Source organism: Rutilus rutilus, assembly GCF_951802725.1.
Source record: "Rutilus rutilus genome assembly, chromosome: 5".
Lineage (NCBI taxonomy): Eukaryota > Metazoa > Chordata > Actinopteri > Cypriniformes > Leuciscidae > Rutilus > Rutilus rutilus.
In genome coordinates this window covers 15,334,473-15,352,608 of record NC_140213.1, presented here as the reverse complement: position 1 = coordinate 15,352,608, position 18,136 = coordinate 15,334,473, and the positions used below count along the sequence as shown (strand labels likewise).

Genomic DNA, 18,136 nt, shown 5'->3' with positions numbered 1-18,136 from the left:
ATCACGTGGTGTTACACTCATCCACACAAAATGCATATCATTTGATAGATCTGCTCATGCTGAACAACTTTGCCTCAAGAACCATTGCTGTCAATCAAACGGTTCATTAAATATTCGCAAACATGTTAAAAACCTACTTTTGCGAACTAGTCCTAGGTTTTTCGCCCGATCGGAACCAGACCAGTCTAGGACAATTCTATGGACTCTCTAGATCAATAATTATCAAAAAAAAGTTGAACTTTTGCATTTGGATGGCTATAATAGGGTCATTTAGAAAAGGGGCGTGACAAAATACACTCAAAAGCCTATAAATCCTAAACGAAAACTCAGAACTTCACAAAAATTGATGCGCATATTTGTCATAACATGCTAAAGAAGCATGGAAATTTTTATGGAGATCGGACCAAAGGTGGCGCTATAACTGTTAAAAAGCTTTAAACCCATATATTTCCTATGGTAAATTGCCTGTATTGGCTGTGAATGGTCTTTTCCATCTATGATCATATAATTTTCATATAATAATGTTCATGACTGTTAATAAGCATGAAAAATTTCAGACAGATCAGACAAAATTTGCCTCTGTAACAGTTAAAAAGGTGAAAATGATATAACATGACATATTAAGCCAATAAGTGGTATTTTACTGCCCCCTGCTGTCATTTCATCATACTACTCCCTAATATTGTTATATAATTCATATTTAGACTTTATAATATTATAATATAAAGATTACATATGATCTTTTCATTAGCTTTCAGTATTGGGAAACAAACAAATGCTTTAAAAAGCAATCTTTTTTATTATGATAGGGCTGTAGCTATCGATTATTTTAGTAATCAGTATTCTATTCAAGTAATCGGATAAAAAAAAAATTGTGGTAAAAAATAGATTCAAGTTAACAACAGCCTTTAAAATGACTTAAAATACAAATATATAATAACAAGCAACAATAATTGGTTCAAGTAAAGTATCAAAGTAAGTAATTATATTGGTTTTACTGAACAACACTGTTAAAATATACCCATGTAAAATTAATTATATAAACTAATATAAACATAACTTATGTACATAAATAACAAATGCCTGCAGAGGGCGCCAGCGGCCTGGTTGTTGTTACACTAAGGCATTATCAAATCCTTGTTTAATATTGTCCAAACAATTAATTCAAATGTCAACTTAACTTTTAATATTTGGCCACTTCTGTACGATAGAAATGCTACAGCCACTGTAATTTCTTGAACGAGAACATGTGCACATCAAAGTATGCAAACTCAGAGCGAGAGTTTAAACTTTTATTTTGAAATCGCGATGTTTAAACTTTTATTTTGAAATCACAATGAACAGCAGTTTGAGATACCCAGAGCCATAGAGAGAAAGAGTTGCGACACTCCCATAGACCTCCGTTGTAAAAAATGGCGGCGCTTTTAACCGCCTACTTCCGGGATATGAAGATCGGATTAGTTCCAAACACTGTCATTTGGTCGTTGGACTCCATTCACTTACATTGCTGCGCGTCGAGTTGTTCCAGAGGTAAATTGCTGAAATATCGACCTCTTTTGAATTGTCAACTGTCTATATTGTATCAGAGGCCCTTTGCGATGCTTATACTGGTCTTCATTTTTATATGCACGGCGTAATTATTTATATTTTATGTTGGTTGTTTCAACCAATTTTCAAGCACTGCCTGCTAGCTAGCTAGCGCGACTTCGTCAGCTGTGACAGTAAGAGCTCGGTAATGAATCGCTGCCACCTTTATAGCGACTTAATTATTTTTAATCTTAATCTTAATTTAATTTTTTGGGATATACTAACTTTTCATTATGTTTTGTTGTCTTGAGTGAAGCAGCTTGTGTGAACAATGCTGGACCTCTAGGATTGTTATGGCCATCACCAGTCCTGTCTGTTTCATGGATCACCTGCCCCTGGTTTTTGTTTTTCTTGTTCACACACACTCACACAAGCACACATTTTTTGTTGTCTGTCATTGTTTAATAAAACATAATTTATTTGAAAACCTTCATTTGTATCAGCCATGCTTAATTGATGTCTCAACTCTCAATAGCTGTAACATAAGTTACAAGTGTTTTGTTAGTGAATTGCTTAAGTTACTTGGATTGAGTTACAGCTACCCTTACTCTTAGCCTACTCTGTACACTAACCCAGAGCCATAGAGGAAAATCTTCACTCTGCACTTACCTATAGACCCAAACATAAAAGCGTAAATTCGTTTTTAATCTGTTATAGTTTTGATAATATGTGTATGGCTTAATCTTAAAATTATATTCTTAGTCTTAACATGATCATGTTTCACGTTGTGGTCCTGGGGGTGGCCACTTTCATCAGAAGAAGTGAGCTATAGCTTCTAAGCGAATTCTGAACGGACCGCCACCGCAGACCTCTTTGCGTGATCAAAGGTATGCTAATGGCTGAATCGGAATTTATAAGCAAAATCATGGGAACCAATAGCCTAATACAGCCCAGTTGTGCTAAAATAAATATCATGAGACGTCCATCATCAGATGAATGATAATGGAAAAGTTAAGTTAGAGCCGCTAAAGCCAGTGCTACTACCCATGCGAACATGAACACTAAGCTTTTCCCTCCAAAAATATAGTCTAAAACTTATCTCCAAATGCAAAACTGACATTAACAAAATGCAATAATGCAATAACAGCTGAAAAAGTACTTGGGTGTGTGTTTTATTTTATATTTACCGTTCAATAATACAATCGCTGCTGTCTGTCCCATAGAAGAACATGACAGCCAGCGTATGTTTTGGAACTATTGGGGCTTACATGAACCACGTGACAGCCATAGCGGCGACATCAAAGAGTGTCGCAACTCTTTCTCTCTATGGCTCTGGAGAAACCCAGCTCCACAAATATAAATGATAACAGTGCAACAATGAAACACAAACTGCGTCCGACTTGCGTTCCCAAATGCACGTTATTGGAAACCTAAACAAACAGCACTGCAGAGACTGAGTTTGCTTGGAGCAGCGTTTACTGTGGACGGAGCTGAGGTAATTTTAACATGTACTCTGCACTCATGTAATTGAAGCGTCTTCTCTGTGAAAAAAACAAACAAACAAAAAAACAGAGGATATATTTATTTAACTGAATCACAGCCTTTGTGATTTCACAATAGCACTATACTATATTATGACTGTAAATGGTTTTAAATATATCGCGTTGTCTTAGAAAACTGTGTAATTCTGCGGTTGTTGGATTCTCGTCTGTGGAATGCAACACTTTTGGTATTTTGCCCATTACTGAGGGGTAAATTGCAATCAAGGATTTTTTTAAATCTAGTACTTGACTATAATTGAGGAATCGCTACAGCCCTATACTGGTAACATAGTTTTATATTATTAGATCACAAAGAAATGCCTATAGACAATTAAATATATTTTCTCAATAACATATCCAAAAAACACATTATTGTGTGTGTGTGTGTGTGTGTGTGTGTGTGTGTGTGTGTGTGTGTGTGTGTGTGTGTGTGTGTGTGTGTGTGTGTGTGTGTGTGTGTGTGTGTGTGTGTAAGCATGCATTATGGAGTTAACATGGAAAAACTAGTTTGATTTAGTGCAGAAAACTGGTGCAAATCATGAAGTTTAAAGTGAAAGTGAGCCAATAAGTGGTCTTCTACTGCCCTCTGCTTGCCATTCTACTTATTAATGAAGTCTTTTCACATGTGCTCACATTTATATTTAGACTCTAAAAAATCACTTATATAACAATAACTATTATAACACAATCATATTTTGTCAGTGTTTATCACTTCATTTGCACTGACACTTCACATAATTGCTAGTAATGTGGTAAATCATGGTAAATCACACTAGAAACATGGTAAATCATAGTAAATAATACTAGAATGTGGTGTATTAAGGTAAATCATGCTAGAATCCTAGCAAATCATTCTAGAACGTGGTATATCATGGTAAATCATGCTAGAACATGGTAAATCATGGTAAACTATGCTAGAACAGGGTAAATCATGGTAAACCATGATAAATCATGATAAACTATGATAAATCATGTTAGAATGTGGCATATCATGGTAAATCATGCTAGAACAGGGTAAATCATGGTAAACTATGATAAATCATGATAAATTATGGTAAACCATGCTAGAATCACAGTAAACAATGGTAAATCATACTAGAATGTAGTATATCATGGTAAATCATGCTAGAATATGGTAAATCAAGGTAAACTAAGATAAAATCATGGTAAACTATGGTAAATCATGCTAGAATCATAGTAAATAATACTAGAATGTGGTAAATTGTTGTGGGAGGAGCCTATTTTACTAAAATGGCTATAACTCAAGAAGTAAATGAGATATATTCACCAAACTCAGTACACATGTTTATGGGTTCAATTTGAGGTCACAGTAAACAATTTTATGGAGATCGGACCATAGGTGGCGCTATAACTGTTAAAAAGCTTTAAAACCATATATTTCCCATGGTAAACTGCCTGTATTGTTTTAGACGGTCTTTTCCATCTATTATGTCAGTGGTTACACGCTTGCTAAATAAAACTTAATAACTTTTGATGCTTTTGTGCTTAAAGGCCTTAAAGGCCTTAACTGCTTGAACCCCGATAAATGCTGCTTGCAGCTTTAATTTTTATTGGTTTTTTGAGAATGAGACATATGGGCCGACGTGCGTTACCACTAGAGGTAATAGATTACAGGATATAAGCCCGATCACAGACAAGCAAGTCAGTTGTTTTGGTAGAGGGAAACCCTGGTTAAACTCATGGCTACCTACCTTCTCATAAGTCCTGTTTGAGAACTGTTTAAGTTTACGCTCAAACGTGAGTATACTGTTTAACCCTCTGAGGTCGAAAAACGAGCGGGCGTGTTTTGCTGGATTTTCTTTACATTGTAGCACTTTAAACTTAAATTACTCCGTCATTTATGGTCATACAGAAAAAAGAAATATAAAAAAAGAATCTGTGATATTTCTACTTTTGTATGTGTCCACTTACAATCAAATCAAAACATTGTGCTTTTGAAAAATAAAGAAAATAAACAGGGTGTGCGTTCTGCCTCTCCGTTGCGGTGAACTTTTTTTTTCTTGAGCACGTCTATAAACTGAAACAAAACTCAGCGAATACTTGTCACACATTTATGAGCCATATACCTTTATAAACATTTAAGTGTGTACTTTTAAATGATCGGATTCAAACTGAAAACAAATATTCTCTGTTTAAGTAATTTGTATAAAACCAACAAGATGTCCAGCTTCTCAAACGCTTCCTAATTACTTTTAATTTGACCACGCCTACTCGCGCAAAAGACATTCACATGCAAATCTCCACATGGAACGCGAACGCGCTCATTACCTCAAAAACAAAACACTTCATCAGTCTCTGCTTTTCGTCGAGTTTGAAAGACATGCTGTGAGCTTACATTGGCTTTACCCCAGAAGAAGAACGCGATTTGAAGACAAGAAAGATAAGGAAAGAAATTCTTACGTATTAGTTTTTTTATTGTTGCATAAATTTCACATTGCAGTTGAACTGTTGCTAGATATATGGTGAATATTATAATATTTAGACCCGTGTTTACTGTTACTGTGTTTGTGGATATCTGCTCAAACGTAGATATGTATATGGTAACCATAATGTTTTATATTTGAGCGCGATCGCGTTTGAATGTATCATATTTTGGAAAAGCAAAACGCTCCAAACGGCTTCATGTTTTTACTATTATCTCATTGCATATCATCATAACGAATGGAAACATTTGAAGTAACATGATAATCAATATATTTTTCTCTAGCTTAGTTGTTACTGAAATATTTGGAAGATTTATATAGGCTGCTATATTGTTATTATTTTATGCAGCACTGCGCATAGCTTATGCCTACAAGGCACAACAAACCTGGTGTTCATTATATAATATATTGTTGGAAACATTTGTGTGAGTGTGTGTGTGTATTCTGTGAATTTTAAAAAGCAATTTTAACCAGAAAAATCTAAAATGTATTCCCAAAATCGTGCAGGCCTTTCTCTTGATATCAGTATGTTCACTTTTTTTTTTTTTCAGGGCCCAGATGCCACTGAGTCCTGCTGACTTCAACATTCACAGTACATGTCTCTGTACATGAACATGGTAAAGTGAAAATCAAACACCTTGGAAATGAAAGGTATGTACAATGTTTTTAGGAATGGCACAAAGGTCTCTTTCTTTGGATCATTGTTATCAATAAGTGCTTTTTTGTTGTGTATCTTTGGATTGTTGTGTTGTAAATAAATCCAAACAATCTAAAAGCCATTCTTTTTTAAATCTCCTCATTCTTTGTGCAAGGTTGCTCAGAATGATGGGCCCTGATAAGCTCCTAATAGGGCCATTAGGGAGTGTCTTTGTCTTTCTCAGGTGTGGAAAGCTTACATATTAATGAGGTGATCTGCCCCTCCCGCATAAAGCTTTATCACACAAAATCAAAATATATCAATATATTGTCTTCTCTGAATGAGCAGTCAGGGTGATTTTTCACATAGTTTTAGAGCAAATATTCTAGGCTACGTCATACAATTTTCAAAAGTCTTGTGAAGAAATAATCAGTATGGGTTTCATGACCTTATTTCAGTGAGAATAATTTTTTTGTATTTTCACAAACCACGCATAAATGTCATTATCTCAAAACTACAAACTTTTACACACATGCTGCTGATATATTATTGTAGCAGAGTTTGTGCTGAATACAGTGTAATTAGACTTTAGCCATGAAAATGTCACAAGTAACAGAAATAAGCACAAATGTCAGAGCATGTCAGAACACCTCCAGGGCCCAGAAAACAGCTCAGACCCCAGAGGGTTAATAAAGGTTTGAGATGTCATGTACTGTAAATTACAAAGGCTAATGTGAACTATTTGGGTTTTTTTTATATAGAAAGGACTTTTTGGACACTTTGGATTTGTTTGTTTGGTACCTTTGTTGGTCCATGCTGCATGTGTGATCCTTAATTGGTCACCATTTACCACTCGTTCTTCCATAAGCAACGTGGGTTTCCTGCTACGGATCTACTGGACAGGACTGGATCTCCATTTCACAGTATTTCGGATTATTGGATTATAACATTGCATCGCTCTCAAATAATCGTTTGGATCTCAGTCAGCTCATCTCCATCATCGTCTTATTCATCGAACTCTGATCAATCATGATAAGTTTCATTTTATTGACTCTCTCTTATGCTCAAAAACAAAGACTGCTCTGGTGTTTATATTGATTTATCTGTTATACACTTGGGAATAAAGCAAAATAGAAAAGCATTTGTTTGATGAAGTGGTTTTATTTTCAGTACATGTCGAATTCTGTTGAACCCCCTCAGATGTATCATCTTAATTTAAGGGAGGTGTTACAGCTTTTATAAAATGGTTACTACATATCCTAGGAAGATTTCATGAAATAAGCGCACAGAATCAAAAATGCTTTAATTTATTGATAAATTTAAAAAAATTCTGCCAAGCAATGCAGTTCTTCAGCAATATAAAGCAGAAATGTTAAAGTTGCCATGCAACACACAACACTCAATAAGAATCAGTATATATTTAATTCATTCAGTGAAGACTGTGCATTGTTTTATTCCACATTTCATTATTCAATATCTGTAGTATTTCTTACCTTAAATCTACCCTTAAATAGACCTACTGTACTTGAAAAAATTAAAGCACTTTTTTTGTCATTTGTATCTTTGATTTCCTATATTTGTTATCGTTAAATAAGATTTCGATCATATCACGCACAACTAGGAGAGGGCAAGTCTGTCCTGATATGTACACACAAATGTACAACGACCCTTTTTGCCCAGGCCTGGCCATCTGTCAGAGACATCAACCACATCTACCTCTCTCAGTTCTGGCAACAGGGAGCACCTGGACTGGCACTAGTCAACTTTTAACCGGCTTTCCCATCAGCAAACTGAGTGCTGGACAATTAAACTACCGTCTGCTCCTGACATATTGTATTATAATTGCATATTACAGCATCCAGCAGGGAATTTCTATCAGTTGAGCAATCTGATGTTCCTACTGCTCTAATGACATCCTCTCCAGCAGCCAAGAGATGTTCCAGGTCCAGGAAAAAACATTCACACACTTTCATTTAAACATACACACAGGCCTCTGTGCTAGTATGAAGAGATATGGTAAATATCTATTCATATTTAAAATACTATTACCGGTAATATTGGTAATTACAAATTCCCAGTAATATTGGTAATTACAAATTTGAGAGATGGATTATGTAGTCGCCGTATAATCCTGAACCTTTTTGTTAAACTTCTTGTACACTCACACTTTGATAAACATGCCTAACAACAGTGTATTGAACATGGTGTCCTTTTCTATTGTCTATACAACTAAAAAACATTATTATTTTGCAAAAAGGATATGCAAAATGAAACAAACACTTCAGCCCATATACTGTATGTGTGCGTGATAAATAGATTCATAAAGGAAGAAAGGAGATAACAGAAAAATAACCAGCTGATTTAAGTGTTAGTTACATAACCAGAGAAAATGAGAGAGAGAGAGAGAGAGAGAGAGAGAGAGAGAGAGAGAGAGAGAGAGAGAGAGAGAGAGAGAGGAAATGAAAAAGAGGGATGAAGTTGAGAGAGCGTGATGGCGTGCACGGGTTTGTTTTGCTTCAGATTTGAGCGAGTAGTGTGACTCAGGCTCCCCTCACATATTGTACAGACCGCGTACCAGAATAAATATCACACAATGATTGAAAAAAAAAAAGCTTTTCAGTTGAATCCCAGACACAGATTTTGGGGGCCGCACTCGCTGGAGTAGAAATGAAAACCATCTCATTTTCCTGGAGGCCGTCCCCTTGTCATAGTGTGCAGAATGTTCCCAAAAATTGACCAGAACAATAACTGACAAACTGACACTGTGCAGAGACTGTACAAACAGGCCAATAAGACATGTGACACAAAAACACTATTTTTAATCAATGCATTGCTACAAAACAAATGTTTATTTTGCAAGCCTCAAAGGTGAAATGTTCTAAATGTGTCATTTCAAGCTAAACAATTTTAGAAGAAAACCTGACCATAAAACAGAGTGTCCTAACCAGGCTCAAAATCATTCAAGCGATAAGTTATCATCTTTTGTTAATATGAGTTCTTGTCCTATTGGACACCACCGTCAACAGAGTTACATGATGAAGATAATGTTTGTTAATGTTTCTATTTTAGTTGCTTTGTGCTTGGTAGCAAAACACAATGTTTGTCTAGGACAATTACAGAAAAGTTTGAAAATGAGTCACAGTGGCAGAATAAATGTATTTAAACAAGAATCAGAATCAAGGGAAACAGCATATCACATTCTGGAATGCACACAAAAAAACAAGACAAACAGATTTTCATAAAAGCAAAATCTGGAGCACTGTGAGTTGCACGTGTCATCTGCAGTGGTCACAAGGTCTTACTTCAGTCAAATGAAATGAAGACTCAAGGGTTTAGCCTTATTTTTATCAGACTATTTAACCTGATAGGACAGCAATATTTTATTTATAATAATATACAAATATTGATGTTGAGCACTGGCCAACGGTAAAATCCCACTCCACATTGTTGTATTTTACACATGAAAGATGATCGTAGGTACCGTCTGGAGGGTAGTGCAGATACTTTGACGTTGTGTGACAATTTTTATTACCTGTTTATTTTAATACAAAATTCTGCCCTCTCAATTGCTTTTTTTCCTAACAACAGTTTTTGAGTTCTGTCATTTCCTTATGGAATAAGTGGTAAAGCTAACTATGTTCTGTCTCTGCAACAGGATCCACCCATTCATACAAGCTGTACCTTCATATCCGCCCACTTTAGCCAAATCATTTCCTGTTTTCTATAGTATCCTCCAGGGCACAATAACAGCAGGGGTAAAACAGAGGCACATTTGGACACTGTTTGAGAGATATAATTTGTGGTCTCCAGCTCACCTTTTCTTTCGTGTGACAATGAGGACATCATTGAAGAGGAAGAAATAGACCTGCTGGCGAGATGTCCTCTTGGAAAAAATCCCATTTTCCTCTACGAAAGCCGTTAGCTCACCACGCTTCACCATCCAGCGGGAGGACGACACCAGTGGGAATGGCTGCAGAGAGAATGTGGGAAAGGAGAAAATGTGAGCCAAACAGAATTGTTAATGTTTTTAATGCAAGACAGATGACATGAAGAAATAAAAAAAGGCCTCATCCTTCTCCAAATTACATATATTAAGAGCAGTGAATAAAATAGTTAGATAGGGATGTAGCATTTTTGACTGCTAAACAATAAAATAATAAATCAGCCAGCTTTTAAAAAAGATTGTCTCGAGACCCCAGAGATCGGTTCCATTGCTTCAGTTATGCTCTTTTTAGGAGATTTCAAGTCAAGAATAGTGTACAAAATCTATTCCTATTTGTTTTTCCAATTTAACTAATAAAAAAAATAATAATAATAATAATAAAACGTTTTTATTATCAATCATTGCTGCCACTTCCAAGGACAAAGTACCCAAGTACTCGAAAAGACACTGGGGGCCCTATTTTAACGATCTGAAACGCAAGTGTCAAAGCGCAAAGCGCAAGTAACTTTGTGGGCGGGTCTTGGCGCTGTTGCTATTTTAACGGCGGGATAAACTCCAAGGTTACTGTTGGTAATACACTAAGACGTCATGGTTTGAAATCATGCATGGCACGGAAGGTTCCCCTGCTTAAACCAGCACATGTCAAGGCCCGTCTTAAGTTTGCCAATGACCATTTGGATGATCCAGAGGAGTCATGGGAGAAAGTCATGTGGTCAGATGAGACCAAAATAGAACTTTTTGGTCATAATTCCACTAAACGTGTTTGGAGTAAGAAGAATGATGAGTACCATCCCAAGAACATCAACCCTACTGTGAAGCATGGGGGTGGTAGCATCATGCTTTGGGGGTGTTTTTCTGCACACGGGACAGGGCGACTGCACTGTATTAAGGAGAGGATGACCGGGGCCATGTATTGCGAGATTTTGGGGAACAACCTCCTTCCCTCAGTTAGAGCATTGAAGATGGGTCGAGGCTGGGTTTTCCAACATGACAATGACCCGAAGCACACAGCCAGGATAACCAAGGAGTGGCTCTGTAAGAAGCATATCAAGGTTCTGGCGTGGCCTAGCCAGTCTCCAGACCTAAACCCAATAGAGAATCTTTGGAGGAAGCTCAAACTCCGTGTTTCTCAGCGACAGCCCAGAAACCTGACTGATCTAGAGTAGATCTGTGTGGAGGAGTGGGCCAAAATCCCTCCTGCAGTGTGTGCAAATCTGGTGAAAAACTACAGGAAACGTTTGACCTCTGTAATTGCAAACAAAGGCTACTGTACCAAATATTAACATTGATTTTCTCAGGTGTTCAAATACTTATTTGCAGCTGTATCATACAAATAAATAGTTAAAAAATCATACATTGTGATTTCTGGATTTTTTTTTTTTAGATTATGTCTCTCACAGTGGACATGCACCTACGATGACAATTTCAGACCCCTCCATGATTTCTAAGTGGGAGAACTTGCAAAATAGCAGGGTGTTCAAATATTTATTTTCCTCACTGTATATTAACACCCGTGTTGAGGAAAGTTCCTTTAAAAAGTGCATTACAAAATGCATTACGATATTGTGTTACTTTTTATGAAAAGTTACATTACTTTTGCGTTACTTTTTCTCACCGTTTCTTTTTTCTGTTGAACACAAAAGAAGATATTTTAATGAATGTTGGTAACCAGACATGTAACCAGACATGGTATCGTACTATGGAAGTCAATGGCTACCATCAACTGTTTGATTACTGACATTCATTAAAATATCTTATTTTGTGTTCAACAGAAAAAAGAAACTTATACAGGTTTGGAACAACTTGAGGGTGAGTAAGTGATGACAGAATTTTCATTTTTGGGTGAACTATCCCTTTAATAAAGTGAGATTAAATACATGGAGTATATGTGTAATTTAATACATTTAATTATTGCAGGTTTGTGTAATATTCTGAGTTTGCATTTCACTGTTTTCATTCATTTTGAGGAATACTGAATGTGTTTTTGTGCAAGTGAGATGAGTAAATGCATGCTTACATTTAGTCTAGAACTACAAAAGCCATCATGTTTACACAGCGCACACAACACCTAGTAACACACAAGTAAAAAAAAAAAAAAAATGCGCATGGATAAACTGCAAAATTCCATAAAAACAAGAACTGTTCATTTTGATCTCATGATAACTAAACAGAACCAGATTACTTGTACAAATGCATATGCTTTTTTTCACAGAAGAACCTTGCAAGAAGACTGTTGCCTATGGAAGCCTGGTAATTGTAAGATACAGTTTCAAATATGAAATACAATCACAATGTGAGACAAAGTTACACTGTGAGATTGCAAAGAACTTTATTTACAGTGGGTACGGAAAGTATTCAGACCCCCTTAAATTTTTCACTCTTTGTTATATTGCAGCCATTTGCTAAAATCATTTAAGTTCATTTTTTTTCCTCATTATTGTACACACAGCACCCCATATTGACAGAAAAACACAGAATTGTTGACATTTTTGCACATTTATTAAAAAAGAAAAACTGAAATATCACATGGTCCTAAGTATTCAGACCCTTTGCTCAGTATTTAGTAGAAGCACCCTTTTGATCTAATACAGCCATGAGTCTTTTTGTGAAAGATGCAACAAGTTTTTCACACCTGGATTTGGTATTTATTTATTTGCAGCTGTATCATACAAATAAATAGTTTAAAAAAATCATACATTGTGATTTCTGGATTTTTTTTTTTTAGATTATGTCTCTCACAGTGGACATGCACCTACGATGACAATTTCAGACCCCTCCATGATTTCTAAGTGGGAGAACTTGCAAAATAGCAGGGTGTTCAAATACTTATTTTCCTCACTGTATATATATATATATATATATATATATATATATATATATATATATATATATATATATATATATATATATATAAAATAGTTTCACAGTTGTTGTTTTTTATCCACAAATTGTGCATGCAAATTGTATAATATCCAAGGTAAACATTTCTAGTAATTGTGCAGTTAATTGTTCTCATACTGTATTTTCAGAAAATGTTGGAATATATTCTCTACCCAAATGTGTCACTAATAAAACACAATAAAAGTAATTTAAAGAGAAGGCTTATATTGACCTTTTAAGATTTTGTTTACATCCATCCTTGTATATATATTTTGCTATTTTATTAATTGTATAAAAGGTTACACAATTACAATAACAATTACAATTTTAACAATATTTCCAGTGTAATCTTTCTTTGTAAAAACTAAAGTATACATTTTATAATATTTATTTCAAAGTTAAGGCTTCATTAGTTTGAATATAGCCTACATTGGAACAAACACTATAATAACATCTTAGTTGATGACTTTATTTTTGACAAAACATAATTATATATATATACAGTGGGTACGGAAAGTATTCAGACCCCCTTAAATTTTTCACTCTTTGTTATATTGCAGCCATTTGCTAAAATCATTTACAGTTTTTCTCGATTGCTTAAACACATTTCTTGAAACTATGCCTCATATTCTCAAAACAGTAAACACAAATCCATAACGTCTCACCCAATTCCCCAAACATCCTATTTTCAGGTCAAAATGAAGCTCTAGACTCAAAACCATTCACTCTTGCTGAAAAACCAACCTTTGCCCTCACACTGGACACACAAGCCCTCAAAATCACACACACTACAACATAGTCTAACACACTGGTGCAATAAATTCAAAACAACATTTCCAAAACTGGTAAGTTATGTTACTTGTGGTTCCCCGCCTCACAAACCTTTTCACATGATGAACACAAAAGACACAACCAATGGATAACACTGGCACATTTTTATTCATTCATGTACTACACAGTACAACACACACACACACACACACAAAAAAAAGTATATATTTTTTTTACTCTCTCCTCTAAATTTTTTTTACAGTATTTACTTACTTACAGTAAGATGTGTGTGACCATCATATGACAGTAAAAGAGCACACACAAAACCTTATTCTAATATGGAATTGTATTGGAATGGTAAAGAGTGTTAGTAGGTGACAGGAGGGCCTCGATCCACTCAAGGAGACAATATGATGAACACGTCTAAGAATGTTCCACGTATGGTTGAAATACCATCATTTGCCTAGAAAGATAACATTCTGGAGTCAAGACTAAAGGATGAAGGATGGCCAACCTTCACTGTTACACTCTGCAGCCACTCTGTGACCCTGTACGACTGCTGGCCTTTTCTTGCAAGAAAATACACCTCATCAAAGACTATTGGAAATGTTTGTCTCTTATTCAGTGATAGAATTTTTTTTGCCACCACACCTCCCTGAAGGTTCTCGAGGCGACAGTAAAGCGACTCAAATTTGGCCTTACTCGTAGCCCAGCCTCCCTCATAGTCATACCATTGCCTAAGACATGGGCAACTAGAGTGGCTTGAATTTCATCTGAGACTGCTTGTCTTCTTGCCCTTCGTCCTCCTCCTCCTCCTCCTTATCCCTTCTCGATCTCTTCCTTCACGTCTTTCTGGATCCATTGTTCCAAAACTCAATAAACTGATTTGGGCCCCTTTATCTATCTATTGAAGGATCTGATTGATGTGTGTTAAATTTTGACTCCTAGTGTTTCCACCTGGGTAATTGTGTGCTAACTGAGCTGAAGCTGTGCTGACTTGAGTGAACAATATTGAATGCTAGTGCTTTCTAAATGACAACATGGTGTAGGCAATGAGAAATGAAGGGATTTGTGTGTAGAGTTTTGCAGTGACAGTTCAACAAATCTGACTCATGTGTCAAAACAGGGAATAGTGTTTATAGTTTAGGGAAATGGGTGTGCTTTTTGATAAATGGCATTATGGTTTTGAAATTTTAGTTCAAAAGCCTGGTTATAGTGTTTAAGCAATCGAGAAAAACTGTAAGTTAAAAAAAATTTTCCTCGTTATTGTACACACAGCACCCCATATTGACAGAAAAACATAGAATTGTTGAAATTTTTGCACATTTATTAAAAAAGAAAAACTGAAATATCACATGGTCCTAAGTATTCAGACCCTTTGCTCAGTATTTAGTAGAAGCACCCTTTTGATCTAATACAGCCATGAGTCTTTTTGTGAAAGATGCAACAAGTTTTTCACACCTGGATTTGGGTATCCTCTGCCATTCCTCCTTGCAGATCCTCTCCAGTTCTGTCAGGTTGGATGGTAAACGTTGGTGGACAGCCATTTTCAGGTCTCTCCAGAGATGCTCAATTGGGTTTAAGTCAGGGCTCTGGCTGGGCCATTCAAGAACAGTCACGGAGTTGTTGTGAAGCCACTCCTTCGTTATTTTAGCTGTGTGCTTAGGGTCATTGTCTTGTTGGAAGTTGAACCTTCGGCCCAGTCTGAGGTCCAGAGCACTCTGGAGAAGGTTTTCGTCCAGGATATCCCTGTACTTGGCCGCATTCATCTTTCCCTCGATTGCAACCAGTCGTCCTGTCCCTGCAGCTGAAAAACACCCCCACAGCATGATGCTGCCACCACCATGCTTCACTGTTGAGACTGTATTGGACAGGTGATGAGCAGTGCCTGGTTTTCTCCACACATACCGCTTAGAATTAAGGCCAAAAAGTTCTATCTTGGTCTCATCAGACCAGAGAATCTTATTTATCACCATCTTGGAGTCCTTCAGGTGTGCTTTCATGTGTCTTGCACTGAGGAGAGGCTTCCGTCGGGCCACTCTGCCATAAAGCCCCGACTGGTGGATGGCTGCAGTGATGGTTGACTTACTACAACTTTCTCCCATCTCCCGACTGCATCTCTGGAGCTCAGCCACAGTGATCTTTGGGTTCTTCTTTACCTCTCTCACCAAGGCTCTTCTCCCCGATAGCTCAGTTTGGCCGGACGGCCAGCTCTAAGAAGGGTTCTGGTCGTCCCAAACGTCTTCCATTTAAGGATTATGGAGGCCACTGTGCTCTTAGGAACCTTAAGTGCAGCAGAATTTTTTTTGTAACCTTGGCCAGATCTGTGCCTTGCCACAATTCTGTCTCTGAGCTCTTCAGGCAGTTCCTTTGACCTCATGATTCTCATTTGCTCTGACATGCACTTGTGAGCTGTAAGGTCTTATATAGACAGGTGTGTGGCTTTCCTAATCAAGTCCAATCAGTATAATCAAACAAAGCTGGACTCAAATGAAGGTGTAGAACCATCTCAAGGATGATCAGAAGAAATGGACAGCACCTGAGTTAAATATATGAGTGTCACAGCAAAGGGTCTGAATACTTAGGACCATGTGATATTTCAGTTTTTCTTTTTTAATAAATGTGCAAAAATGTCAACAATTCTGTGTTTTTCTGTCAATATGGGGTGCTGTGTGTACAATAATGAGGGAAAAAAAATGCACTTAAATGATTTGAGCAAATGGCTGCAATATAACAAAGAGTGAAAAATTTAAGGGGGTCTGAATACTTTCCGTACCCACTGTATATATATATATATATATATATATATATATATATATATATATATATATATATATATATACATATGAGCAGAAATTGGCAACATTATAAGCTTATTTGATGTGGCAGTATTTTACAGTAAAAACTTTATAATCTATCCGATTTTTGTAGTCGATTTTTACTCATCTCAGTATAGCAATAGAGTTTGGTAAAAGCTGTTCATTCATTCACACACAAAAACGCGATTCATTTTGAAACAGTATTTTTGCCAGCTGTTGTAGCTACACAACAGCGTGCATCTGTGCGTTCATTCATTCACACACAGAAACACAATTCATATTTAAACAGTCTTTTTGCGTGTACAGACACTTGCGATTAGAACAAAGCAAATATAGAACTGACCTATTCCTCAGCTGGATCCGTTTCTCCTCGAAATTAAACTTCCAGCACCTCTGAGGTACATTTTCCAGGATTATTATTAAGATAGTATTATTCCTCGCAGCGTCGTAAAGTACATGAGTCTGAAAGTGAACTCGCGGTGTGTGTTATCCAGCTGATGTGGGCGTTTCACAGGTTTGCATGGATCGCCTCAGATCATTTGCGTTTGAATAGCACGCGCTCTCCGTGGGCGGGGTCACATTAAAACATAATGAGCTGAGATGAGAACGACTGACATCTCTCTCTTTTCATACATATTACATAAACTGTGAATATTTGTTTTTTATAAAAATTACTTCATTTAAAAGACAAGCTTCATGCCTGTGTGTCTGTATGCCTGTTTGACTGAGTATTTGCTGAGTTACAGTTCATTTTTGGACGCGTTTCAGAATGGACTTCACTGACAGAGAGAAAGCAGAACTCACATCATGTTTATTTTTCTTTATTTGGCAAAAAGCACAACACGTTGTTTTTATTGTGAGCATACACAAAAAAATACACACTTAACAGGATCGATTGATGTATGAAACTTGAATGTAAGATCAAAGTCAACAGAGTATTTTGAGTCTCTTTTGCACTGATAAAAAAAAAAAAGCGAGCAGATCACGGCGGCGTGATTGCCGACCTCAGGGAGTGAGTCCGACTGTCTGCTAGCGGCCTCACGTCACCAAGGTCAGATAAATCCCATCACATAGAGCCTCTTTCACCTAGATATCATCATATAGAGACTGTGTCTGTTCCCCGAATTTGGAAATCCAAAAAATGTCCAAACCCATCTAAGGGTAAAAATTTAATTGATGTTCAACAAATAAAAAACAGATATAATACAGATGAGCAAATGCTAAAGCTTGGGTTGCTGAATATTCGATCGCTTACTCCAAAAGCACTCATTGTTAACCCTCTGGGGTCTGAGCTGTTTTCTGGGCCCTGGAGGTGTTCTGACATGCTCTGACATTTGTGCTTATTTCTGTTACTTGTGACATTTTCATGGCTAAAGTCTAATTACACTGTATTCAGCACAAACTCTGCTACAATAATATATCAGCAGCATGTGTGTAAAAGTTTGTAGTTTTGAGATAATGACATTTATGCGTGGTTTGTGAAAATACAAAAAAAAAATTCTCACTGAAATAAGGTCATGAAACCCATACTGATTATTTCTTCACAAGACTTTTGAAAATTGTATGACGTAGCC

At 36.5% G+C, this 18,136-nt stretch overlaps 1 protein-coding gene across 1 annotated transcript in view; it reads right to left on the bottom strand.

Moving 5' to 3' along the window:
• LOC311290901 (rho guanine nucleotide exchange factor 26-like) overlaps positions 1–18,136 on the bottom strand; it is a 164,275-nt gene that overhangs the window by 62,285 nt on the left and 83,854 nt on the right. Inside the window, exon 11 of the mRNA XM_084409646.1 lies at positions 9,965–10,119. Within this exon, the coding sequence (XP_084265772.1) occupies positions 9,965–10,119 (155 nt within the window). The remainder of the gene's footprint in view (positions 1–9,964; positions 10,120–18,136) is intronic.